Here is a 16,359-nt window from a genome sequence, read left to right as displayed (position 1 = left end):
TACAGTATACCTTGTAGTCATGGTTTATATATTTATCACAGGAGGGATTAATTTGAATGTATAATGTGAAAAGCTTTGACAGCGCTACAATTGTAGGGAAGTGTCACATGAGTACTGTAGGGTTCACCTAGTATGCAGCGTCTGTGACATAGCTTATAATTCAAGTTTGGAAATAAGACTTTATATCCAACTATTATGAACCCTTGCTTAAAATTAGAGTTGAGAATATGGAACCTCTCTTAACAAACTCCCTGAATTAAGGACACAACAGAAAAAACCTACATAACAAGGACAAAAATTTTGGTCTCAAAAGATCTGGTTAATACATTTTTTTTACCTCTGAAAGAGGAAAGCCTTTATGTTACAGCAAAAGTGGCCAAAACTTCTGGGTCCCAAAATGTCCACAATAGAGAGGTTCCACTTTCACTGTATACCGGTAATAGCAATAATGCTAATACAAGCTGTCTGTGGGTCAATTCATCACTTTGTCTGGGAACTTTTCAATAATTTTATTATAAAGATTCTGACCCCCTGCTGCACGGCTTTCAGTAGTTTCCTTAGCAGGCCCCTAGTGGGGTAGTGACTAATACTACAATATAGCTACTTTTACAAGAATTCAAACCTGCATTTCCATAAAAACAGGTCATTATTTATACATTAGAGGATTTGTGAGATTTAATTTGTCTAAGTTTACAACAAAAAATCCTCCTAGAAATACTGTATGCTGCAGGTGTATTGTAATATATGTAGTTGGTTACTATTTGTTGTATTTCTGTAATAACTCTTGGGACATGGGCTAACTGACAAAACATTGTGTAGTGCCATGGATGAAGCCCTTTAAATACTAAGCTGAAACAGTTTATCAAAAGCACTTTGATATGATCAGTTATGAGGCTTTAAAGTATGCCTATGTATCTAGCACCAAACCATGCATACATATGTAAACCAACTGTAGATGAATGCAAATTGATTATAGTTACTTAATAAATGTAATTGTTCAATATTCAGATATCAATGAATGTCAAACTGATAATGGAGGATGTACACAAACTTGTGATAACACTGATGGATCTTATCAGTGCTCTTGCAGAGATGGATATGAGTTAACTAGTGATGACCACAATTGTGCAGGTATGGGATACTGTAACAGTTGCAAATGTCTGTTTATATAAATGTGTCTTCCAATACAAGTGATCAATATTTCTGTCGAGAACTAGAACTTACATTATGCATACAGATCACGTGTTTAGGTTAGGTTATATTTAGAATGTTGTAATGTTGTGTATCACGTGAGTATAAGAGTTAGTGCGTGCTTATCTGTGGTTGAATCTCTCCGCCATCCGGCGATCCGACGTTGAAGTAGACGGCTCTCACTGTAGCCCCCTTCCTCCACTCCTATATGCTGGTGCAGTGACCAGGATTTTGCTTGTCTCCCCCTTTTAACCGATCACCTAGAAGTCGTGGTACCGTGGCATTTCCCTGAACGGTACCACCGAAGGCAAGCAATATTTCATTCAGAACACTTGTTTTGTTTCCTTTACCGTAGGAGATGGAAGAAATCAAGCGCCTTACCAACTCACGCAAAGGTTACCGAATTCATTTAAAGAAACTCCTAGTGAAGGCTGCTGACATCATCGAACGTCAACGCGACAAGTCCACGGAATTATCTGACTTACCCTCCCTTACTGATATGCGAGATCTTCGTGATCAACTGAGAAGAAAAGATGAACTGATTTCGACCTTGGATGCAGAGATATTGAAACACATTAAGGACGAGGAAGAAATAGTAACGGAGGTTTGTGAGGCAGAGGATATCAAGGAATCAATAGCAACCAGCATTGCCCACATAGAGCAGATCATTGCTACACACGTGGCAACTACTGTTGGTGAATCCATTCCAATAACTGCACACCCTCACATTATGTCACAGTCACGTGCAAGCACAGAACCCACCTCAGTAGCCACTGAATCCACTGCAGATCACACTGTTGAACACACCCCTCCCACAAATGTTGAGAAACCTCTTCCCCCAAGTGATGCACCCCCTTCGATTGGTCATGGTGCACCGCCAAGTCTAGTGTCAGCAAGTCATGATATTACAAGGCTCCCAAAACTCAGCATTCAAATGTTTTCAGGGGACACTCTAAAATGGCAGTCCTTTTGGGACTGCTTCGAGGCTGCAGTGCATCGTAACCGTTCAATCACTGGAGTTCAGAAATTGAGCTATCTTAGAGCACAGTTGCAAGGAAACGCACTCAGGGTCATTGCTGGTCTCCCATTAATCAATGACAATTATGATCATTCTGTGACACTGCTCAAGGAACGGTATGGCGAACCCCATAAGCTCATCGATGCGCACATGCAGGCACTGATAGAGTTAAAGTGCCCAAGTAACACCTTATCAGCACTTCAGGTGTTCTACGACTCGGTTGAAGGCCACATCAGAAGCCTTCAGTCTTTGGGCACTCCACAAGAGCACTATGGATCTATGCTGGTACCAACAATTTTGAGGAAACTCCCAGCAGATGTGCGTAGGAATCTTGCTAGATCTCACGGCAGTGAGCAATGTACATTGAAGGAATTACAGAGGTGCATTCTTCAAGAAGTGAGAATTCTAGAGATGGGAATGAACTACTCTCCTAACCAGAGCAATGCACACACACCAACTGGTGCCTTTGTTGCCAAATTGGAGCGGCAACAATCACAGAAGTCTTCCAATGCACAGATTACCAGGAAATGCACATTCTGCAAATAGAACTCTCATCCAACCTCAAAATGTGACATAATAAAAGATTCACAACAACGAATTGAGGTTGTCAAGACCGAAAATCTTTGCTTCAACTGCCTAGGCCACCACAAGGTGTCGCAGTGTACATCCAAATATCGATGCAAGGTCTGTAGAAGGAAGCATCATACCGGCCTCTGTGATGTCAATGCTAGCACTAAACCACAATCACAGCCAGAAAGGGATAGTGCTACTGCTACCACTACCACGACAGCTGAAACCAAAACATCCTTTCTAATCCCGGTATCATCAGACTCCACCCACAATCTGTCATTACCCACTGGTACCAAGTGTCTACTGAAGACAGCCGTAGCAGACGTGCGAGCTGGTCCCCATCGCTGTAGTGCCAACATACTGTTGGATGAAGGCGCACAGCAGTCGTTCATCTCGCAGAAACTAGCAGACCAATTACAAACATCCACAAGTGAAAGTGTCACCATGTCAATCTCAGCATTTGGAGGGACCTCAACACCCAGTACCCTACAGTCCACCAGTGTTCAGTTAGTAACCAGAACTGGTGATGAAGTGACTCTGTCTGTACTACTTGTTGTTCCGACAATTGCCACTCCACTGAAGATATCCAATCTAGTGTATCAAGCAGTTGAACAACTCCCCTACTTACACGGGCTGGATATGGCACATCCCATCACATACTCTCCAGACTTTGAAATCTCTGTGCTCATTGGTGCTGATTTTTACTGGCAAATAGTGGAAGATAAGATAATTCGTGGAAATGGGCCAACTGCAGTTCAGTCGAAGTTAGGCTACTTACTTTCTGGCCCTTTACTGTCACTCAACAGCACAAGAGATCTCCAAGTTTTTCATGCAGTTGCTCAACCCATTGATAATTGTTCAACTATACCTGAGTTTTGGCAAGTTGAATCAGCAGGCATATTGTCATCTCATGAGTCACCTCCCACCAATCCTTTCCTCAGTTCATATCTTGAATCTTCTATCAGATGCAGAGCAGATGGATCCTACATAGTGAAATTCCCATGGAAAGACTACCACCCTCCCTTGCCATTAAACAGAAACATTTGTGAAGGGCGAGCACTATCTCTAGCCCGTAAACTCAAACACACTCCTGTTCTACTAAACCTGTATGGGGATATAATTGCAGAACAGCTGAAGCGTGGCTTCATTGAACAAGTTGTTGAATGCCAGATTCTTGCGGATTGTCACTTTATTCCCCATCACCCAGTGAAGAAAGACTCAGCAACAACACCATTGAGGATCGTGTACGACTGTAGTTGTCGTCAGTCTTCAACCCAACCCAGCCTCAACGATTGTCTACATGCTAGGCCACCCTTCATCAATGATTTATGTGCTCTACTCATAAGGTTTCGAGCTCACAAGATTGGTATTGTGACTTATATTGAGAAGGCTTTCCTCCATGTACACCTAGCTGAAGAAGACAGAAATTACACCCACTTTGTGTGGCTATCCCAACCTACTGATCCTGAGAGTGAGTTTGTAATTTATCGTTTTAAAGTTGTGTTGTTTGGGTCAGTTAGTTCCCCATTCATGCTTAGTACTACACTACACAAGCTCCTTCTTGCTGATGGTTCCACTGTAGCTAAGGATATTCAACAGAACATTTATGTTGATAACATAATATCTGGCTTCCCCAGCGTAGATGTGGCTACACAATATTACCACAAGGCAAGGCAAATCATGTCAGATGCCCACTTTAACTTACGTAGCTGGGCTTCCAACCACCATTCTATAACAGCTCTTGCCCAACACGACAAGGTTGCTGACAGTCGTACTGCTGTCAATGTCTTAGGTTTGCTATGGGACACCAATTCTGATACCTTGATGCTCATTTCAAAGGAACCCTTATTCACACAACACTCACTGGCAACAAAACGAGATGTTTTAAAAGATGTATCTAAGCTGTTTGATCCCCTCGGGTTTGTTTCACCAATTACAATGTCCTTTAAAGTGTTTTTACAGGAGCTGTGGCAGCATAAGCTTGACTGGGATGAACCCCTGCCTGATGACCTCAAGACCCGCTGGGCTACTATTGCAACTAGTCTCCAATCAATTCAAACTCTTCCCATTTACAGACCATATCTCAGTTCAGATGCTGGTTGTAGAGAGCTTCATGTATTCGTGGATGCCAGCAAGAAGGGCTATGGAGCAGTTGCATACATTTGCCAAGATGGCAAGTCATCCCTCATCATGTCAAAAAGCCGTGTAGCACCAATCAGAGAGCTAACACTACCAAAGTTGGAGTTGATGGCAGCCGTCATTGGGTCCAGATTGCTCAACTTTATCCTAACTTCACTGTCACCAATTTACAACAACATTCCCATTTACATGTGGTCTGACAGTCAGATCGTTTTATATTGGATTGATAGCTCCAAGAAGCTGCCTCAGTTTGTGTCGCACCGTGTCACAGAAATTAATCAGACTGTACCTGTGACATCATGGAAATACTGCCCAACCGGTGACAACCCGGCTGATCTCCTCACTCGAGGCCTGACAACAGATCAATTCAATGCCACCCTTCATTTGTGGATGAATGGTCCAACATGGCTTCGTGTTCAGCACCAGTGGCCTACATGGCAACAGTCTGACATTTCCCACCTACATGCTATAGCTGCTGTCAGTGACACCTTTCAACCCGAGATACAAACACCATTCACTACAGGACTACACCATGTCCTCAACATCTCTAACTACAGTACACTGAACCGGCTTCTCTTAATTACAGTACATGTTCTCAGGTTTATCTTTAATCTACGCCATCCAGGGCATAGACAAACTGGACCCATTTCAGCTACTGAACTAGACAAAGCCAGGAAATTATGGATCAATGACTGTCAGAAGGCAGTATATTGGAGAGAAATTACCAACCTTACATCTACCTCACCGAGCAAGAAAAGGCTCACACTTGTTAGACAGCTTCGACTCCTTTTAGATAAAGAAGGTATTCTTCGTTGTGGTGGACGAATCCACAATGCACCGTTATCTGAACTCACAGAGTTTCCGTACTTCCTACCATACAGACACCCATTTACAGCTCTCATTATTCGCAGTATTCACATCAAGCTTTATCACACAGGAATCATTGGTACACTTACAGCCATTCGACAGAGTTATTGGATCCCCAGAGGCCGACAGTATGTGAAGATGCTACTTCGTCAGTGTACCATATGCAAGAGGCACAGCGGTAAGCCATATGCCACTCCAGATCCACCTCCACTGCCCAAGACCAGGACCTTGGATGCTCCACCCTTCACAGTGACTGGTGTGGATTTTACTGGTGCGCTGTACGTACGACAGAACTCTGAAGAAATGAAGGTGTACATTTGTCTATTTACATGCGCAACCACCAGGGCCATACACCTTGAAGTTGTGAATGACCTCTCCACCGAGACATTCCTGTTAGCATTTAGAAGATTTGCTGGTCGGAGATCCCTTCCACAAGTAGTCATGTCAGACAATGCGTCTACTTACAGGTCTGCTGCAACAGAACTGCACAATCTGTTCACCTCTAAGACACTTGCCACAGCCCTTGAGCATCAGGGTGTCGAGTGGAAATTTATCCCTAAGAAAGCTCCTTGGTTTGGGGGTTATTGGGAGAGATTAATTGGGGTAACCAAGTCTTGTCTAAAGAAGGTCCTAGGGAGAGCATACATCACTCTGACAACACTCCAGACCATGGTGGTTGAAATAGAAGCGGTACTGAATGACAGACCACTAACATACGTTTCTGATGACTCCCAAGATCCTGCACCACTTACGCCCTCGCATCTCCTTTATGGCAGACATATCACCAGGGTACCTTATGAGCACGTCACTGACATACAAGATGGAGACTATGGTGACAGGTCTGATATGAACAAACGAGCGAGAGTTTTTGCTCACCTTCTGGAACATTTCAGGAGTAGGTGGAGGCAAGAATAATTGACTTCGCTACGTGAATTTCACAAAGCTTCAGGGAACAATATGCAGCGTATTAAAGTTGGTGGTGTTGTGCTAATCCACGATAATGGGCCACGTGTGCAGTGGAAGCTCGCAGTGATTGAGAAATTATCTGAAGGGGGAGATGGTCTAATCCGCGCAGCAGATGTCAGAATGAGCAGTGGCAAAACCAACTGGCCGATTACTAAGCTTTATCCTTGGAAGTGACAGATGACTCCACTACAGCTGTGAAGAACAGCGCAACAGAAGAACAGGATACCACTTGTACTCAAGATGACAGGCCTCCAAGACGTGCAGCTGCAGAGAAGGCAACTAGAAAAATGAGAGAATGGGCGAAAACCCTTGGCGCCCCCCCGGAGGATGTCGAGAACTAGAACTTACATTATGCATACAGATCACGTGTTTAGGTTAGGTTATATTTAGAATGTTGTAATGTTGTGTATCACGTGAGTATAAGAGTTAGTGCGTGCTTATCCATGGTTGAATCTCTCCGCCATCCGGCGATCCGACGTTGAAGTAGACGGCTCTCACTGTAGCCCCCTTCCTCCACTCCTACAATTTCCAAGGGTACAAATGATATTTCCAATACTGTGTTGGTATGTCTAGTGCACTATATGTACTGCAAAAATTAACTATTAACATTGTGTTACAAAGACATTGATGAGTGTGTGGAGTCCAATGGAGGATGTCAACATAATTGTGAGAACACTGTTGGGAGCTATTCATGTACATGTCATAGTGGATATTTACTTCGACCAGATGGCCACCATTGCAAAGGTACACATAGTGGTAGTAAACAAAGGAGTTAGTTTGCTTACTGAACATGAACGTTTAATATGTACATGGTACAACATTAAAATAAATGTGACTGCATTTATGAATAGGTAATCTTCTTTAATGTTAAGGAGGTGTGGTTAATTTATTAGATACATAATTATATAATGCATTGAAATAAACTGTGTTTTCCAACTTGGGTTTCCAGCTGGATGAACAGAAGTTATACATACTGTATGTATGTACGCCTTCAATAATTTAATTTTCTTTGATATGATGGGTTTAAAGGTACCAACCATGTTGTGGTGGGTGATAATGGTGGCCAAAATGATCAGGATTATGATTATAAAGTACAGGGTAGAGACACAGCTTGTATACCTGATCAATTACACATTACAACAATAGATATTAAATTTAAAGTCAACAAGAAAAGTATGCAATAAAGAATTTGAACTATTAAGGGGTCATCCATAATTTTCAGCATTTTCACAAGAGTACAGAGAGTACTCTTTTCCATAACCCCCTCCCCCCCACCTAAAAGCGTACTATTAAAAATGTTGATATCGATCATGAATTGTTGTATGTATGTATGTCACATATGAAATTGTTTTTAAGAGTTATTGTTGCTGTTTTTACACTGTAGGAAATGCAGACAGATCAATCACACAAGAAGTTATTTACATGTGTGAATTTGTGTGACAGTCATATACTTATTTCTTTTTAGGTCTTCCCCTTCCCATTTTGTAATTTTGCTCAGTCTGGTGTTTCTGAAGCTGGTATTTGGTGGGATAAATTTCACCATAAGCAAGACGTTTTATCTCAACTTTGGACTTCTTTGACTGTGAAGTAGATTCTGATTCCTCTCGTGACCTAGTTCCACTGTGTATCAGGCATGTGTGGCGCTCCTTGTCAGCTTCACTGGTAAAAACATAACGGAAATGTGCACATCACAGAAATGGCTATCTGTTGGCTGTCTTCAATATAATGCATCAAATTATCATCAGTACTACAGCTTGAAACACCTGTACTAACTTGCTGAGTTACAACACTTTGTACATTATCATGAGCTTCAGCACCACTACTGACGTCGTCTTCTACTGCTACAGTTTCTTCATTCACTGTGCTTGTCTGCAAAGAAAACAAGTTATAGGTAGCTGTCGTTCAATACATTGTGCAAGTCACCTATTTGTAAACACTACTTCTATAAATTAAACCGGCTATCTGGCAAGCTACAATCCTGCATGTATGAAATAGTGCTAAACCTATCAATTTAGCCATTTAGTACTGTACAGCTACGTGCTTTTAGTACAGTGAAAACAGTTTTTTACTGAAAGCGATCCTGGCTATTACCCTACCTGCATACCTAATGTACAGCTAGCTACGTGGTTTTATAGCCTGTTTATATATTGTACCTTGAAAAATGAATCAATACGCCTTGTTCTGCTCCACTTCAAGTGTTGCGCAGCTTTTTTCAGTGCTGCCACATAGTGCTCTTTGCTGTAAACAACTCGCTCCTTCCACTCTACTTGCGCGCTTCACAGCATCTGCCCTCTTCATTTTCGTATCGTTCGTCACAACAAAGGCGTTCACGAAATGCTGGTAATGATTAGTTGGTGACTTATGTACACTATCTGGATGCCTAGCGAGTTCAAGAAGAAACTGCCTTGCCTCGAGCTGCAACTCACATTTCGCCATCTTGATACTGAAATTGTATGCGCATGCTAAATTATTTAGAATTATTTTTATATAGCGCTACTAGAGTAAATTATCTATTCTCGGACACCATGTATACTCGGACACTCGTTCTCGTAAACTGCTGGGCAGAATCCTACGAAAATTGGTGTGGAGGTACCTTGCATATAGCCCAACTATACCTCCAATTTTAAGCCAAAACTATTGTTTGATTGTTGTGCTAGACCACATCAAAGTCGTTGCTCAAAATCATATATTCTCGGACAAAATTCAAGCATTGTCGGACACCGGTCAGTAATCCTACATCAAATACTTTTAAAGATTTACCACCAACACCATCTGTTAGGGCTATTCATTAGCTATCAGCAGAGCCATAGTTTATTTCTTTCTATCTCATTTGCAGGAAGCTGTGATCGGAAATGTGCGAGCATGTCACTACCTCTATTCTCGGACACGAGCTATCAGCTGGTTCTCGTACACGGTTATATCAAATCGTACAAAAATTATTGTGGACATACTTTATACATAGCCTATCTGAACCTCCAAGTTTGAGCTAAAAATCTTTTATGGTTAGCTAACTAGAGCGGATTAAAGTTTCCACAAGAAAATTAGTATTCTAATTTTTCTCGGATAAAAGCCAATGCTTCCTACCCCAAATAATTTAGCCACTTGCTACCACCACCATCTGATAGAGCTGTTCATTGGCTATCAGCAGAGCCATAGTTTATTTCTTTCCATCACCATAATGGATAGTTATGATCGGAAATATGTGAGTATGTAATTACATCTATTTTCGGACACATTGTTTCTGTGCTGTCTGATTAAATCTTGACTCAAGCTATTTCTGGTGATGCAAAAAGGTAGTTTACTGGCATTACATGCTATTTAAAGTAGTTCAAGTCAATAAAAAGTAAAAAAAATTCACCAGAAATAACTTGAGCCAAGATTCAATCAGACAGCACAGAAACAATGTGTCCGAGAATAGATGTAATTACATACTCACATATTTCCAATTATAACTATCCATTAGGGTGATGGAAAGAAATAAACTATGGCTCTGCTGATAGCCAATGAGCAACTCTATCAAATGGTGGTGGTAGGAAGTGGCTAAATTATTTGGGGTAGGAAGCATTGGCTTTTATCCGAGAAAAATGAGAATACAAATTTTCTCGTGGAACCTTTAATCCGCTCTAGTTAGCTAACCATAAAAGATTTTTAGCTCAAACTTGGAGGTTCAGATAGGCTATGTATAAAGTATGTCCATAATAATTTTTGTACGATTTGATATAACCGTGTACGAGAACCAGCTGATAGCTCGTGTCCGAGAATAGAGGTGGTAACATGCTCGCACATTTCCGATCACAGCTTCCTGCAAATGAGATAGAAAGAAATAAACTATGGCTCTGCTGATAGCTAATGAATAGCCCAAACAGATGGTGTCGGTGGTAAATCTTTAAAGTATTTGATGTAGGATTACTGACCGGTGTCCGACAATACTTGAATTTTGTCCGAGAATATATGATTTTGAGCAACGACTTTGATGTGGTCTAGCACAACAATCAAACAAGAGTTTTGGCTCAAAATTGGAGGTATAGTTGGGCTATATGCAAGGTACCTCCACACCAATTTTCGTAGGATTCCGTCAAGCAGTTTACGAGAACGAGTGTCCGAGTATACATGGTGTCCGAGAATAGATAATTTACTCTAATATCAACATTATTAAAAAGCGTACGCATTGGATTTACCCCCTCCCCCCCAGCGTACGCTCTGTACGCTTGCGAAAATGCTGAAAATTATGGATGACCCCTAACAGATCTAGCATTTAAAATGTCTGAATATGTCTAAATCATTAATTATTTTGTTGAAGTACGTAATATGTAATTTTGTATGATGCTTGAAAAGCTTGAAGTGATAATTTTTATAGCTGTAGTTGTGATTGCCAAGTATTCATTGAAAAGGTCAACAAAGTGGACACATACCTTGCTCACCTGCACATGTCCAATACTTATAAATTACGTATCTATTCAGAAAGTGTAGCTAATATGTGACTGGATCTACGAAAACCGTTCTTATCGCCCAAGACAGGAAGTTTGATTTTTTCACACAAACACAAAGCTTAATGAATGCACTATCAAGTTTCACTGCCACAGTCGACCAGAGTAAAGTGGTCTGCTTTTGCTGGCTGCTTTTCTAGAGCACAGTGGCGAGCCGTACGAGTGGTCTGGGGTCTTGATGGAGCCCTGGCCAACCAGGAGATGGCTGTGTGTGGCTGTACAGCTCTGTGGTGTTGGACAATGACCTGTGCTGTAAATTTCCTTTCATTTTAGCCATTTCTGAGCCCTGGATGGCCTATAACTTGGCCTAATTCATCCCAGCACGTCTCTTTTCAATTTTTGAACACCATCTTGCCCGCCTTCCAGGGCCCCCCACCTCCCACCCTTCTGGAGCTCGCCTGATACAGACAACCTCGGTTTAAAAACTATCTAAAATGGCGGGAAACTTAGCTGTTGACTACTTCTTCAGTGGATGATCAGGAAGGTAAGAAATTGTTGTGAAACGTGTGAAAATTTGGTATGCGCAGCTACCACCATTGGCCAGCTACAACACACAGAATATTTAAAACTGACGTTTCTCGATACCTTTAAATGGGCGATAAGACCGGTTTTCCCAGAGACAGTCACATATGCTATCAAAACATGGAACTGAGGTATAAAATTAAATTCTCCAACTTTTCAAACACACCTTAAGTAGCTAAAGTCTAAGTAGCTAAAGTCTTTGAGCAGGTTGTAGGACCAGGTGTCCTACAGACCTTCAGCACTTGTGCTGTAAAGCATTAATAAATAAAAATAAAATAAATATTTAGTATGTTTGTAAGCCTATATAATAGGTTAAAGTTTTGAACACTGCAGCATAGGGTATTAAAAGTATACTAGGCTTGTGCTTAAAACAGAACAGATAGAAAGAATGTACCAGTCATCTGATCTTGTAGAGAGAAGTCCCAGGCTGAGCTAATAAGTTGTGTAATAACACTATTCCAAGTGGTAGCTCAGCAGCATCACTAAAAACCATAACTAACCGATTCAGTTAAATGATACTGAAGTGTTATTATAATCAAGATAATGATTGATATTGGAATTAATATGCGATTCATATGAGCACTTTTTCTTCTTTCCATAGTAATAATTAGCATTGATCACAATATGCGGTGCCACTGTTGAAATGAGGTGACAGAATAGGCACTTAAACTCAAAAAGAATGAGAGTTTTAATAGAGCAATCAAATACTCTAATATAACATTCAGATACTATAATCCACAAACTTTAATCTGAAACATGTGTTTGTGTAAATTTTTTGCACACAGATATCAATGAGTGCAGTAGTTCCAATGGAGGTTGCCAACACAATTGTGTTAATAGTCGTGGCAGTTACTATTGTACCTGTGCAGATCCTACTGGTTACACTCTTAATGAGGATGGTCACAGCTGCTCTGGTAAGCAATAAAATTGAGATAATGAGAAGAAAAAAGGTTCTTTGAAAGTGCAGTAATTTGCAATAGAAATTAATTTCAATTTTAAATAAAAATCATTCTGAGAAAAAATTCTAAGGCAAAACCATTCCCAAGTTCAGTGGTGGATCCAGGGGGGTACAGGGGACACCTCTTTAAAAAAAATTACATACAAGATTGAGATACTCTAATAGAGCAGTCACTCTAATAAAGCAGTCACAGTGTTCATGAGGCAGTGTAGCTTAACTATGAAGCTATGAATAAAGATCTTTATAATTTATAGTAATTACATTTGGTAAAGGCAGCTATTATTGCTGTGACCTTTATTTGTTTCCCTTTTTTTTTGCTCTTCAACTTTTCAGCAAAGTGCACCCCCCCTTTCCAAACTCTGGATCCGCCCCTGAAGTTAGTTAAATAGTTCAATGAAATACTTTCAAAGCCTGTTACAGTATAGATAAAGTACTGCTGCAAGTGCTATATGGGAAATATAGCACTCAAGGAGTAGGCGAGAGACAAAATTAGCATGAGGCAAAGCCGGGTGCTATATTTCATCTCAAGACCACTCTTGAAGTGCTATATTTTGCGTATTGCATAAGCAAAGACAGTGCTTTATCTGGTATAGAGAACTGTCAACTTGAGATACACACAAGACACACAAAACAATTAGAAACTCATGAAGTAGTATTATTATTGTTAGAATAGGAATTGCTCCCGTGTTGCACTGTGCTGCGCCTTCATTAGTCGTTTTGTGAGTCTAGTCTGTCTTCTCAACAACAAAAAGTTTCGATTGTGGTACTTTAATAAGCATGTTTCCATGATGTTTCCATGATATTCCTAGGACTCGTCCATTTATGTGAACAAAATGTAGTAAGAATGTTTACTGCTGACCACAATCGAAATCTTCAAGTGCGTCTATAAATTAAATTGAGTGGTTTTGCTCTTACTGGTTGGGTTGACTGATCAGCCAGTGCAGTCAGGCTATCAGCCTACGCTGGCTTGGTTGATTGATTGTACTGGCCAGAATGAGTGATTACTCACTCAAAGTAGGCTATTAGCCTGCAAAATAGACGTGGTAGTTCTATAACTACCTGATATAGAACTATGGTGTATTAATGTGTTCTATAACTGCCCATTATAGAACACTTGTGCTTGTATGGCAAATATAGAGCACTTTTTTGCTTTGATCCTCCCACGCAAAGTTCTTTATATATATATATATATATATATATACGGACAATGTTAAATTGCGTGTTGATTCCTTGCTACATAAGCTCTTAGTATATATAGCCTTCTTGCAGGTCCATATTGGGATATCAATTAATTGAAACCTCTTGAGCATCTGTTGGACCTGACGTGAGATTGGAATTCTATTAGTGATAAGGTGTTGTACATGACCGTGCTGAGTGACTGACTGACCAGTTAACCAATCAACTGGCTGACCAACCAGCTAACCAATTGAATAAGTGACTTTCCATCCAGTTTACCACTGACTGACTGACTGACTGACTGACTGACTATACAAATATACTAGATAGATGCTAAAGCATGTTGGGGCAAGCCTGAGTTTTTATAATATTAGCTAGCTAAATGTGAGTTTGGCTATAGTATAAACACACGCACAAGTACACACACGCGCACACGCACACACACACACACTGTATAATCTATGGATATAGGAGCTACTAAGTATTATGCATGTTGTTGGGCATGCAGGCTACTTGAATTATGATAAGTTTCACCAACCTTAATAACATTTCATCATCTGTCTCATTGTGCATTCTTAATGCATCACGGTCCCTTCTTAGGATGAAGCCTTGCATCCTGGCTTTCTTCAGAAGTTTCTCTTTGTCTTCTGGCTTTGTTACGTAAACTCTCAGGAATGGTTGTATGTATGGTTGAGCACTACCAGTGTGGGGCTTTCTGTGTTCGTTACATAAACTCTCGGGAATGGTTGTATGTATGGTTGAATGGTTGTACGTACGATTGAACAAGCACTGCTAGTGTGGGGTTTCGGTGTTCACTACGTAAACTCTCAGGAATGGTCATACATACATGAGCAAGTACCAGTGTGGGGCTGTCCATGTTCGTTACATAAACTCTTGGGAATGGTCAGGACTACTGCCATTTGTGGGGCTCACTCAGGCTTGCCCCAATAGTTGAATGGCTCATTTATAATGGACTGAGTGACCATCTAAATGAATGACTATGTTCAATACAAAGATGGAGAGCCAATGGAAGTACAGTGTGCATTTTGTTATGCAAATGCATGGTCAACTATTCAATCATTAAAAATATGAATATAATGTTGTATACTATACTGAAATCATAAACTCAGTAGACAGTGATATAATAAACCGATTAAAGGTTATTGCAATATGTATCTCAATCGTAGTATGCATCATTTTGTGGTCTTGTTTAGAAATTATGTAGTACTGAGGTACAAACCTCAATGTAGCAATTCCAGTTAATAATAGCAATATGCACTTTACTCAGATATCAATGAATGTCAAACTGATAATGGAGGATGTACACAAACATGTGATAACACTGATGGATCTTATGACTGTTCTTGTTGGGATGGATATGAGTTGACTGATGACGATCACACCTGCACTGGTAAGTCAGTAGATAATGTAAACAATAGCTACTAATTGTAATACTCTTCCTTAAAATTCTTTAAAACAGAGTTTTAAAAGTCTGTCTAAATCTTTGTAATAAGTAGCAGACTTTTAAAAGGGAGGTTCCAGTTTCGCTCTGAAGTATAGCAACTACATAGCTAATTGTAGCTATAGCTACAGTCTAGCTACTGTAATTTGCATAAATATAAATAATTATTTCCCTGCAATGTTTCACTGTTACCCTTTGGAATATATAAGAAAAGTAGTTGAAATATAGTCATCAAAATAACTGTAATACGCTCATCACATATAAAGGCATTAAGGGTAGCGGCAGATTTTATAGTAAAGAATAAAATGAGTTCTTTTGTCACTGTAAGTCATACAATACTTATTTCTGGGAGTGATAAACTGTGTATTATTGATGTCAGCATGCAGTCAAGAAAAAGTTGTCAGCAGTTCAGCATGTGATATGAAGGCTTCTGCCTAAATAGTGGGATTCCATGGATTCCTTGACCTGGATCCTACACTGATAAGGGTATTGATATTCTCATAATGCAATACACAGTGGAATCTCAGTTATACAGACTCCACTTATCCGGATTCTTGGTTAATCAAACTACGGAACAATGATTGCTCTATTAGAGTAATGACTGTTCTAGAGTAGTTGAAGAATACTGATACTTTTACCAATGTTGTTTTAAGATTGTTTTTACACAGTTACAGAGACATGGACTTTTCTGACTGATGGACCACCCCTGGTCCCAAGGGGTTTGGATAACTGAGTACATATAGGCGTCTTTTTTGTAATAGAAGGCCAAGGATATTGACACCAACGATTGGTGTCAATAGCCACTGTGGTAAAAGAATAATTGAGGAGCTACAGTTATGTGAATATTCAATGTAAGCATCAGCTATCACTTATACTACAGATATTGCAGAGTGCTATGTTGGAACACATAACTGCTCTCAAGTGTGTGTGAAACTAACTGGAGGGTTTAAGTGTAATTGTTCCTTTGGATATATGCTACAAGATGATGGAGTTACTTGTAAAG

General features: G+C 40.3%; 1 protein-coding gene across 1 annotated transcript; it reads left to right on the top strand.

Annotated features, from left to right (window-relative positions):
* Positions 1-1,034: 1,034 nt before the first annotated feature.
* On the top strand, positions 1,035-15,287 carry LOC136266720 (uncharacterized). The gene is made up of 4 exons (XM_066061737.1): positions 1,035-1,131; positions 1,364-7,314; positions 7,373-7,495; positions 15,183-15,287. Exon 2 carries the CDS (start codon positions 3,224-3,226, stop codon positions 6,698-6,700), a length of 3,477 nt encoding a protein of 1,158 aa, XP_065917809.1. The 5' UTR covers positions 1,035-1,131; positions 1,364-3,223; the 3' UTR covers positions 6,701-7,314; positions 7,373-7,495; positions 15,183-15,287.
* Positions 15,288-16,359: the final 1,072 nt, after the last annotated feature.

The sequence above is a fragment of the Dysidea avara genome, chromosome 9, assembly GCF_963678975.1.
Source record: "Dysidea avara chromosome 9, odDysAvar1.4, whole genome shotgun sequence".
NCBI classification, from domain to species: domain Eukaryota; kingdom Metazoa; phylum Porifera; class Demospongiae; order Dictyoceratida; family Dysideidae; genus Dysidea; species Dysidea avara.
Note: the sequence above shows the minus strand (reverse complement) of the source record. Positions and strands in the feature narration are given on the sequence as shown.